General features: G+C 43.9%; 1 protein-coding gene across 1 annotated transcript in view; it reads left to right on the forward strand.

Moving 5' to 3' along the window:
* The window catches only part of rbfox1 (RNA binding fox-1 homolog 1), a gene marked incomplete at both ends in the record, with an annotated part of 83,727 nt that overhangs the window by 33,356 nt on the left and 37,532 nt on the right, over nucleotides 1-12,839 (forward strand). Inside the window, one exon of the mRNA XM_083649125.1 lies at nucleotides 6,101-6,161. Within this exon, the coding sequence (XP_083505251.1) occupies nucleotides 6,101-6,161 (61 nt within the window). The remainder of the gene's footprint in view (nucleotides 1-6,100; nucleotides 6,162-12,839) is intronic.

Here is a 12,839-nt window from a genome sequence, read left to right on the forward strand (position 1 = left end):
ACATCCCGATGCATAAAAGTACACCTCACAATACAGGTCAAATTTACAAAGCATAGGTCTACGACCTGTCCAATAAAAAAACAAAACTATAAAAAAAACATGAAAGAAAAACCTGCTGTGCAAAAAACCTCAGCAAAGTAAAAAGTAAAAGCACCACCCTGCGGTATCGGTGCCATGGCACGAGTCCGATACCTCACGAGTCCGACACCTCACGAGTCCGAAAAAAGAGGCTAACTTCCCCCAGACCCTAACCCAAAACCTAACCTCTCCCACCCCCACGCCTAAACCTAACCTCCCCCAGACCCTAACCCAAAACCTAACCTCTCCCACCCCCACGCCTAAACCTAACCTCCCCCAGACCCTAACCCAAAACCATGAGGTGTCGGACTCGTGAGGTATCGGACTCGTGAGGTATCGGACTAGGGGGCAGTCCCCGCGGTATCTACCCTATCTATCCTAGTTTTATTTATTGCCATGATGACATCTGGGACAAAGGACTTCTTATAGATGTTTCTCTTTGCCATCGGTATTCTGTAACGCTTCCCTGAGGGTCAAAGTTCAAATTCACTGAACAGTGGATGAGAGGAGTCGTTAATGATCCTCTCAGCTTTACTTCTAATTATTTCATCACAGACTACTTAGCTGCTTCTGTGGCTTCCCTAGGATCTTGGAGGCCATATTCACTATTCTCTGCAGCTTGTTTCTCCATTTAATGTTCAGATTGCCATACCACATAATCATATTAAAATATAAAATACTTTCCACTAGGCTCTTATATACAGTACAGTTTTCTAGAATGTTTTGGCAATCTTACCTTTCAAATAAGGCCGGACATATGCATATAGGCCTCACTGTTGAGGAGCTATCCTGATTAATCAAGCTATATCTGTCTTAGTCTCACAGTGCCAGCCTTATGCCTGGTTCAGACTACACGAATTCAGCCCGATATTAGACCGATTTGGTCGTGCGCGACAGATTTTCAGCGTCGGGCCCGAATATGACCGTCGGGGACGACGATCGGCCGTCTTCACCTCTTGTAGTGTGACATAATCAAAGACCAGCGTCGGGACCAGTCGGGACGTCTAGGACGCCTCACGACGCCCTGACGAAAAGACTGGCATGTCAGTCTTTTGGACATGGTTTCGCCTAGTGTGACACCCCGGAAGACAGGTATCAGGTCCTCGATACAGATTTCACCCACTCGCACTCACCGCTCCGCTCCGCTCAAAAGAATAAAAGAGATAAAAAGGCCAGGGTGTTCTCATTTGCTTTTAAACGCCTGGGCAATGGGCATTGCTCACTACAAATAACATGAGCTCAGCAGAGTCGGCTGCATGTTTCTCTTCCTTCTCGTCTCGCAGCAGCTGGCGAGAAAATAGTGGGCGTGCACATGAAGTAAGTTGGAGGCTGGAGCGGACATCACAGTGCATCACAGTAGAGCCTGTCACTCATCCAAATAACGTTAATTCTGCAAGGGATATATATAGCACCTGGATTACATACATGTTTCACATAGGGTTGTGTTTGGATTTCAATGTTTTATTTTGCCCAATATTGAAATGTTCTACAATTGCATGTTGTGCTAACATAAACATTATTTCTATCTACCACTTTAGCCTATTTAGGCTGATTTGGTTGCTATTTCTTGTCAATGTAGTGGCCTCAATGCATGCTGGGAGATTTCGTTCACAGGTCCGCCTCCCCGACGACCTGTGAACTCGCTGACGACAGCAGACGACGTGATGACGTTGGCATACGATGCTCTGTCGGTGTATAGCGAGAATACACTTGTAGTGTGGCCAGTCTCCCGACCAAGACATGTCACGAATTTATGTCAGTATGATGGCCTCGCCTGACATGGTGACATCGTGAACGACAAAAAATATCGTGTAGTCTGATCCTGGCATTAGATGATATCTACATCTGGAGCACAACTCTCAAAAGTGGCCCGCCCCTCAAGACAAAAAACAACAACATGCGTGACAGACACATGAATTGACCAACCACGGACCTCGTGGCGGTGCATTCAGAATGTGTGCAACAGCTAAATAGACCCTGGGTGAAAACATCAACTTCACCACCACGAGTCAGAGTCAGACTTGTGATTCAGACCCCCCATCGCTGGAAGCTTGATGATGTCGAGGGTGGGTCTGACTATGTGAGACTATATCTGTCTAGGCTACAGAACACCCTCAAAGCACCCTGGGTGGATAGGGTTAAGTCTCAGGCAACGTCTGGGTAAAAACGCTAATGTGTGCTAAGTGTTGCAGAGACATTTAAAAGTTACTCACCTAGGTGGCACTATGCCGAGTCTGTGTCTGTGGGGGTGGGGTGAGGTTGTGTGTGTTTGTGTGGGGGTGGGGTGAGGGTGGGGTGAGGGTGTGTGTGTTTGTGTGGGGGTGGGGTGAGGGTGTGTGTGTTTGTGTGGGAGGGTGTGGGGGTGGTGTGTGTGTGTGTGTGTGTGTGTGTGTTTGTGTGGGGGTGTGTCCTATCAGTATTGTGGTATCGGTCACGAAAGTGACATCGGGCATGTGACAGCTGTGACGTGTCAACAGCTGTTTTGAGCAGGCGTGGCCGGCCTGACAGATCTGCCGTCCAGGTGTGTGAGAGCATGTATGCTCCCTGAGGGAGGGCGGGGGGCCTGCTCAAAACAGCTGTTGACACATCACAGCTGTCATTTGACACTTCTGAGGAAGACTGCAGTTGTCAGTCGAAACTGTCAAGGTAAAAAAACATCTACTACACATTTTGTTTGATTAAAAGAAACACAAACTATCTTTTGGGGAGCACGCTGGCTGTGGCCCTACTACGAGGAGTTTGACATAACACGCTTTCTGCTTTAGACTCGGTGTATGGGACCAGCGACCAGCAGGTGCCTGTCATGGCTGGAAGGAAATTCCCCCTCAGCTGATCCCCCCCTCCCCCCACTGACTCATATCTAATTTGATGTCTGTTTAATTGGACTGTAAATTCATGTAAATTCACTGCTTATTTAACGCCTATTTAACTCAGACTGTAAATTTCATGTAAATTCAACGCAAATTCATATTTAAGATCCACAGAACACTTCACCTCTCATGTACATATTGTATATATTTACTCGATTTGATTGCACTTGCAACTTTGTGATTGTCTTCAGTTATCTGCTATGAGCCGATAACATAGCCTCCAGTCCAATGAGGACGAGCTTCTCCCCCCCCTCCCCACTGCTAAACCCGGTTCCCAGCAAACCCACTCACTCCCCATCCTAAATTTTCTTGTATTCTACGTATGTTAATTCCTTACATGTAACAACAAATGTTTATGTATTGTATAATATTCAAGCGTGCCATTATTCCTATTCAATCTAGTAATAATGTATTAGTATAGAAGGTGATTCCCAATCGTGTGTGTTTTTGTCTCTCTGTTGTTTGTTGAGGACCGCAATGGAAACAAGCCAGTGCTTTTTATAGTCAGGCTTTATTGTGTTTTTATCCTCGGTGATTGTCTGTCCCCTGTATCTTTGTTGACATGTCACCAAAATAAATCAATCAATCAATCAATCTTCCTACTTCTTATCTCTGTATATTGATGTGACCGATACGCTGCATACAGACACTAACGGCCGGGACACACATCTTGCGTGTACCTACCTAGTGCGTGTGCGTGGCGTGCTGGCTGCGGCTGGCACGCCCGCAGCATCCACACAGGCAGCGTGGCTGCTGCGCGCTGCTGTCTGTCTGCCAACTCTCTTCCTATAGAGTTGACCTTTTATTACATTTGCTATAAACAATACAATGATGATTTTAACTGAAGATCGCTTGGGCTCACTTCGTAATCGAGGCAGTATTGATTTGTGTGTGTGTGTGTGTGTGTGTCTGTGTGTGGTGGGGAGGGGAGGAACGAAGCCACGTTGTGGCCTATGTGGTTTTCAGAGGGCAGGAGAACTGCAGCTGTGAGCTCCGCTCATGCTCCCGTCTCAAATCAAAACGAGCCTTGATTGGCTGTGCCGGCCCCTGTAAAATATAATTTTAATGTCTTTTTGTGTCTATTTGTGTAGAGACACGCTAGAGACACGCGCGCGGTAAAAGGAAAAAATAGGCTTCGCTTCTATTCTCTAGATGACACGCGTCTCACGCCTCGCAAGACACGCGCCTGAGCCGCGCGTCTGATGCCGGTGGTGTGGCTGCTGTAACCTGTTAACATGGGCGCCGAAATGAAAATCAACAGGTAACGCCACGCAGACGCCACGCAGACGCACAGCAGACGCAAGATGTGTGTCCCGGCCGTAAGACAAATTCCTCGTATGTAACTTGCATACTGTGGCAATAAAAGTGATTCTGATTCTGATTCTGAAATTGAGAGTTGAGGAGTTTCTTTAGAAATACATTAGAAATATTTATTAGTAGCACAGAGCTTTCAACACCAACCGCCAAAGATCACATCTCTGCAATGGTGAGTACCTTTGAAATGCCTCTGCGACCCTTGTAGGATGAGCGTTGTTGCCAGAGCGCGGCTTGAGACTTAATTGTGGGCTTTCCTAACGATCGTATAAGGAACTGTGTTCCTTCCCGACAACACAGTCAGGAAAGGGGCTACCTGCTAACCGCTAAGTGCTGAAAAACAGAGTTTGTGCAGTGGAATGATTGTTGTTTTTTAGCCACTTGAGTAAGATGCTGCTTATTCCTTTCTTATCCCCCCTCCCCCTCGTAGCTCGTTTAGGGCCCCTACTCAACACAGTTACCACGGTAACAGTACACAAACAAGTGGGCGGGGCCAAAAAAGCTTTGGGAATGGTAAGTGTGGGCGAGCGATCCATTCTGCCGGCATTTTCTCTCTTTCTCTTCCTCTCTTTTTGGAACATCTGGCACGCTAACGCTCATGTGACCTTTCTTTTTGGATGGTGGTTGAGTTGATGCTGTTATATTTATTATTATTATTATTATTATTATTATTATTATTTATTATTATTATTATTATTTATTTACATACATGTATTTCCTCTGGTGTGTTGGCGTGTGTGTCCATTCACTGAGTGTTCTCCTAGAGCTGCGTGTGCTAGTGAGCAATACTGACATGAATTTGTTTGCACATCTATCTGAGGAAATGCAGCTTTTGTTTTGGAAGACAATTGATCCTTCTGTTAGCCGTTGTTTGAAGCTGGAATGAATTGATTGGTTGATTGATGGATTGATTGACTTGGTTGGTTGATTTCAGTTGATCTGTTTTTGTTTTGGTTGTTTGTTTTTGATCTTAATGATTATGCTTGCAATGAATTAGAGAGGCTCATGTCCTGAGTGTGAATGCTTTGTGTTCTTCTGACTAGATGTTGCTAATGCTCCCAACAGATTCTCTCCTGCCCTTCCTCAAAGGACATGTTATTTATCCCACTGCATGCACCTCCACATCCCAAAATATCATGCTTTTCATTTTGTCAGGTACATCTGTCCTTTCTTTACTTTTGCCCATATTTGTTGTCGAAATATCACCGTAAATACAGCATACTAGGGTTAGGGTTATACTGGAAATCTTTGTATGGTAGAAAAATATGCAACAAAAGAGTATTTGTTGTGGATGTGGTTTTTAGTGTTTCTGAATCCAATTTAAAAAAAAAAGCAAAATGATATGGATGATTGTCATGACCCGATGTACTGCAGGTGTTTTTGAACATGTTCTTTGTTAGGAAGATTAGGAGCAAAAATGCATGCAGCTTGACTTTAATCAGTACACCACTTTCTGACTCAAGTCTCTTAACAGCTACTTTGTACTTATATTGTGTTTAACTTTGTCTGCACTTTATGTTTATATCCTTTTATGTTTTGATCCAGGATGTTGTTGATGTTATGCCTGTTTTTTCTATGTTTGTATGTCTTGCTGCAACCCAAAGTGCCGTTACGAATACGAATAAACTTGAACTTGAACTCATGGAGCTGTGTGTGTGTGTGTGTGTGTGTGTGTGCATGCGCGCGTTTGCATGTGTGTGTGCATGTGTGTGTGTGTGTGCGTGTGTGTGTGTGTGTGTGTGTGTGTGCGTTTGCATGTGTGTGTGTGTGTGTGTGTGTGTGTGTGCGAGTGCGTGTGTGTGCGTGTGTGTGTGTGTGTGTCCTCTCTCTACCTGTAGGTCAACAACGCCACAGCCCGAATCATGACAAATAAGAAGACCGTCAACCCATATGCAAATGGTAAGGCCAATTCAACGGTGATGTTGCCTCTGCCGCTGCAAAAGTACTGCCACAGTGCTCACGGTTATGGTTCCATTTTGTTTGTTTGTTTGCACCTGCAAGTCAAATGACATCTTGTTATCTAGGCATAATATTACAAAACTGATATGTGTCCCAACACCTCAAGGGAGGAGGTGGGGAGGGAGCAGGGGAAGGAGAGCGGGGGGTGTGGGGGAGGAGAGAGTGGGGAAAGGGAGGAGGTGGGGAGGGAGCAGGGAATGTGGGGGAGGAGAGAGCAGGGAAAGGGAGGAGGTGGGGAGGGAGCAGGGAATGTGGGGGAGGAGAGAGCGGGGAAAGGGAGGAGGTGGGGAGGGAGCAGGGAATGTGGGGGAGGAGAGAGCAGGGAAAGGGAGGAGGTGGGGAGGGAGCAGGGAATGTGGGGGAGGAGAGAGCGGGGAAAGGGAGGAGGTGGGGAGGGAGCAGGGAATGTGGGGGAGGAGAGAGCGGGGAAAGGGAGGAGGTGGGGAGGGAGCAGGGAATGTGGGGGAGGAGAGAGAGCAGAACAGGTAGAATATACTGTGGCTGGGCGATATGGTCATGAATAGTCACAAGGGACAGTGAAAACAGGGAACAGGGGAATGTGGGGGAGGAGAGAGCAGGCAAAGGGAGGTGGGGAGGGAGCAGGGGAAGGGGAAGAGGAGAGCAGAACAGATAGAATATACTGTGGCTAGGCGATATGTCATGGATAGTCACAGGGGACAGTAAAATTTAGCAATCAGGTTATGTATTTTAATTATCAGGTGAAAAGAGCCCCTGAATAAGCAAGAAACGAATTGACATTTATCGCCCAGGCCCAGGGCAGCAGAGCCAAATGAGAGCGGCCAGGCTAAATGACCAGCAGCTCAGACAGACAGACTTTGCACATAAGGTTTGAACCTCCTTACTAAACCATGGTTTATTATTACTGAAGAGGGGATGCATGCACTCTCTGACAAGTTAATGTACCATGTAACCGTGTCAGTAAACTCATCTAAATCATCTCTAAAACAGTCCAGTTGGTCAAGTCCAGACAGTCACTTATCAGCAGCCTGGGGAGACCACTGTCTCACAGGCCTGATGCATCGCTTGTATGCTTGTATGCATGTATGTATGTATGTACATACATGCATACATGCATAAAGGAAAACAAAGGAAAATCACAGAAGGCAGAAAAAAACCAATACAAAAACAATAGCTTGGTCAGCTAATCCTCTAGCTGGCCTATTCACCTTATGTAGCCCCGCCCACTTGACCCAGTTGTGTTAAGACTTCCTGTTCAAAACACTGTCTGTTTGACCTGCTCACTAGTACTGTACTGTCACAGGAAGTGTCAACACAATAGGAAGTAACTGGCTGACCCCTGTGTTGGAACATAAGGTGAATAGCCCAAATATGATATGATCAGTAAACTGTCTATATACTTTTACAAAACACACAAAGTAAAGTCAATGAATGTTTGTGTGATGGTGTGTGTGAGTGTAGATGGGATCTGAGCTTCCGTTTAAAACCAACCCTCCCATTGATGGAAGAAATATTTCTTGGTAGACAATTCCAAGACGCTATAGACCTGTATATGGTTTTCTAAATGTAGTTGGTATTTGGTCTGGGTAAATTCAACTGACCCACACTCGCCCCTCTGGTGGAGTGTGTGTGAATAGTTGGGTATGAATAACTCTGAAAATATAAAAGTAGGTTGGCTGATATCCGTTGCTCAACACTAAGCCATGTGAGACGTATGCATGTCAGCTACTCTAGACATGGGGAGCACCCCAGGACCAGCCTAGCTGCCTTGTTTTGTGCTACTTGTAACTTCTCAAGTAGACCTTTAGATGCAGATGACCATACACACACACACACACACACACACACACACACACACACACACACACACACACACACACACACACACACACACACACACACCACAGAGCAATAATCCAAGTGACACAGAACTAATGAACAAACACTTTGGTGAAGTAATAATGGTGTAACAAACGATGCACACTTTCTAGTGATAGGAACTGCTCTACTCATTTTGGCAACAACCTTATTGATGTGATCAGACCAAGACAATGAACAGTCAAGCCAAAGTCCTAGAAGCTTTACTGTTTTTACTTATACTGTATAATTTGACCCTCTATCAGTAAATTCATTTTAGGAATGTGTGATAATCTATAATTAGAACCGAAGATTATGCACATTGTTTTTGATATATTAAGTATAAGTTTATTTGTCTTTAGCCAGTTAGATATAATGCTCAGCTCACTAGACTAGAACATGGTTGAGCTCTGTACATGTGGGGGCCACATAGTAAAGAGTTGAATCATCTGCACACATTTTCAAATTAGCCTTATTAATTGCATATTGTTTATTGTTTATTGAAAGGATCCCCATTAGCTGACGCCATGGCGACAGCTAATCTTCCTGGGGTCCACAAAAAAAACACAACAAGACATACAAAGTACATGCAATACAATACATAACATAGAACATACATTAAAATGATACTGAGCAATCAAATGCTCAGCATATGGCATATCATTTGTGAAAATAGAAAACAGGAGAGGACCAATGCAGCTCCCCTGCGGGACCCCGAATTCCAGGGCTCTACTGCCTGATAGAGCTCGGTTGAAATATATTCTTTGTGAGCTGGCAGTCAGGTAACTCATAAGCCACATAATCGCAGAGGGTTTAAAACCATATGTTTGAAAACTAAAATGTCATGAGCGAGCACGTCAAAAGCGTCACTAAAATCAAGTAGTACAGGGCCAACAAGCTTAGAGCGGTCAAAAGAGGTGAACCAACTATCAGATTTTGAGTCATGGCAGTACAGGTCGAATGACCAGGCTTTTACGCATGTTGGAACATATTAGTTAAATCATCAGCAGAGAAAAAAACTTGTATTTGGTCATGCTGATGGGCCTACTGTTGGGACCACAGAAGGTACATTTTGTATCTTTAGGAAGCTGAATTATATTTCCTTCCTTCCACACCACACTGATCAGACATCTATTAAAATGTGACAGATACATTTGGAAACATGTACAGCAGAAATCCTCAACAACTTGCTATCAAGTTGGTCTGTGCCCGCAGACACAGCAACAGACCTAACCCCGCAGACCTAACAACATTTCCACCATCCCAACATCGACCTGGTGAAATTCAAAACTACACATCTTATCTTTCATGATGTATTTTTTTATAAGTTAGACTTGACACTGCTATCCATTTTCTCTAAGTTTGCAGACCTTGTTGACAAAATAGTAATTAAAATAATTTGAGATCTGAAGTGGCCTAGTCAAATAGACACCAACCAATGTTTGTGTGTGTGTGTGTGTGTGTGTGTGTGTGTGTGTGTGTGTGTGTGTGTGTGTGTGTGTGTGTGTGTGTGTGTGTGTGCACTGTATCCCATCACTTCAGGTTTGAGAGGCTGCAATGTTTACAGTTATGCAGTTTGGCCGATTGTGGACTCCTGTATTTTGTTCCAATAAAGTGGATTCAGTTGTAATAGGAGCTGGCTTGGTTGTACGTCACTTTTTCGGGGGTTAAAAAAAGTAACTAGTAATGTAACTAGTTACATTTGAAGTAATCAGTAAAGTAACCTTTTTTTTAAGGAGTAATCAGTAATCAGTAACTCATTACATTTCCGGAGTAACTTGCCCAACCATGATAATGCTTAATGTACACACAGTGTAAAGTCCTCTGTAGCTGAAGAAGGGTTTGTGAGAGCACAAAACAGTCTCCTCCTCAACTTTAAAAGATTCTGTGTTCTGCCTGACTCTCTGCCTGACTCTCTGTCTGTCTGTCTGTCTGTCTGTCTGTCTGTCTGTCTGTCTGTCTGTCTCTCTGTCTGTCTGTCTGTCTGTCTGTCTGTCTGTCTGACTCTCTGTCTGTCTGTCTGTCTGTCTGTCTGTCTGTCTGACTCTCTGTCTGTCTGTCTGTCTGACTCTCTGTCTGTCTGTCTGTTAGCCTGGGTAAACCCATCCCCCACGTGACCTGCTCTCAGACCTGTTCTCAGTCACTATGGTCTGGTCCCCCGCCTGTGCTAAACGATTTCCTGCGGTTGTTGGCCCCCCCCCGATAGACCGCTCCATTACGCAACCTTCATCCAACCAGCTTTGTGCACAGAGCACATGCGCAGTGCAGCAGATGGCGTCATCGCTCTGCGACCTTTGTTGTTAGCGCTCGAGCTAACTCCACCTAGCTAACTCACTAGGCTACTGCTAGCAACCACAGGTTGCAGGTTGAGAAACCTTCGTTCTAAAGGCAAGTTGGGCAGCTGCAAACCACTCGAGAAGGGGGTATTTCTACGCCTGGAGAGGGTTGGTGTGCCACAGGATAGCAAATCATGTCGGATTTGCCAGAGTCTGACTGAGGTATGTACTTATAACCTAATGTACTAGTGCTGCACGATTAATCTCCACTTCCCCCGTGCACTCCCGCAAATAAGTAATGTTATGCGCAGCCAGTTTATCAGATAATTTCGCCGTAAAATGTGTCCAGGTGATGAGAAGCCCCAGCTTGTACAAGCTGTCCTTTGTATGGTCGCTGCCCGTCCGCTCAGACCCGATTTCGATATAGCGTTTGGTGATCTTTTGATCAACAGACCTCATAACGGGGATATACTGTTACGTGTGTCTACCAACATCACTAAAAGATCATAAATGTAACGCTGTTTTAATCGATGGCTACGTTGCTAGCTACTAGCTAGCCGCAGACCAGCTATGAACCCGTTTGGATGATCGCTGCCCGTCCACTAAAACGCGATTTCGATATAGCTTGAGGTGATATTTTGATCAACAGACCTCATAACGGGGATCTATACTGTTACATGTGTCTACTGTACTGACGTCCTCTCTGTTTATTCTTTCAGGTATTAATTCTAAACCCTTCTCAGCCAGCTGCTGCCAACCTGATGAGGAAACAGGCGTGCTTGTTGGACACTGAATGCAAGAGCCTAGCCAGTCTGCAGACTTCATCCTCCGGTGCTGTTCGCCTCAGGACTTGAAGGCCTAACGTTGTACCATGGACTGTATACATTCTGTGCTAATAATGCTAGCATGCTAACATCCTTTTCACACACACACACTGAATATACCGAAATGCTAGATTTGATCATGGACTTAACGCTAATGTTAATCAAAAACGGCCGCAGTCATAACGGTAAGGTGTGTTTGACCTAATTTCAATATTAACGTTAATGCCCTCACATTTCAGCGTGGTTACAGATAAACCTATTTAACGCTAGCTAGCTACAGTAGATTTTTGGAGGCGTTAATGTGAATGTCATGACCTATAGCGTAGTATTATACTGTATATTATACATAATCCAGATGTAACCTAGCTATAGCTAGACGTTAAGAGGTTAGCGTGAATGCGACTGAGACCTGACATTACTGGCTTGATATCATATTCCAGGTGCAACCTAGCTAGATGAGCTTCACACTGCTGTATGAGTAGGCTACAAATGTATCAAGCCTTGATATCATATTCCAGATCCAACCTAGCTAGCTATATGTTAAGAGGTAGGAATATACCGAAATGCTGTATATTATACATAATCCAGATCATATTCCAGATGCAACCTAGCTAGATGTTAAGCCATTAATAATGACATCAGGTGACAAGCTGAAATGTCAATTCTTATAGCAAATCTAGGTAAATTTCAGACTTTAACGTAGTGTCTTGTCTGAAGTGAATACAAGTGACCTATATTTTTCAATCCTGTCTTTGAATAAAAGTTGTACATTGTGTTATACTTGAAAACCATGTCTTTGATCCCTTATTTGTGTTCACAATTACAACAAATCTGTATGGTTTATCTGTTGGCATTAAACCGTGGTATTTCCTTGGGTGATATTCCATATTTGTCATTAACCTAGCTGTTCACATCTGCATTTTCTACGTGAGATATCACAAGTAGCCTACTTTTATTAAAAAACAAAATAAAATGCAAAGAGAGGTTTCCTTCTCTAACTATTGGTGCGTTCACAAAATATTTACACAATGAGATTTTTTTATAAATAATCATCAATAACGTGGATAATGACATCTGCAGCTGCTGGACGAGAGAGTGAGCCCACCATACCACTGGACTGTAGGCTACAGTATTGCTGTGATGTGTTACATGTTATGTTTTTATAACTGGCTCACTCTGAATGTAGTTAACACTTGCTTTGGAGAATTGTCTGATTGATGACTGCAGAACAAGTTATGAATGTATAACTTTAACTACACTTTTTTTGCTAAATAAACAAGCACAGGTCTAGCATCACATTATTCAGTTTTAAGGATCCTTATGTGGAAACATTTTGAGAACCACTGTTTTGAAGTACTATTAATATAGCTGTTTTCATTCTCACATGACAATACAACAGAATAGAGTATCAAACAAAAACATTTTTATTCAGTTCCATTCAAAAAAGTACAATTTGAGTATGAACAGTACAACATGCAGTACAACATGCAGTACAGTATGGAAACAATATGAAGTTCTGTTGGCTGCCATTAACCTCACAAATCAACCATTGCAGCCGGACTGGTCATTTGGTTCAGCATCAACATGGGCTGAGAGATTGAGTAGGCTAAATAAACAATACACATGAGAATTACAGTTAACGTTACAGCATTTAATAACGTTAATTTTCGTGTACCCGATGC

This window comes from Poromitra crassiceps, assembly GCF_964638095.1.
Source record: "Poromitra crassiceps genome assembly, chromosome: 13".
In the NCBI taxonomy this organism is placed as follows: Eukaryota; Metazoa; Chordata; class Actinopteri; order Beryciformes; family Melamphaidae; genus Poromitra; species Poromitra crassiceps.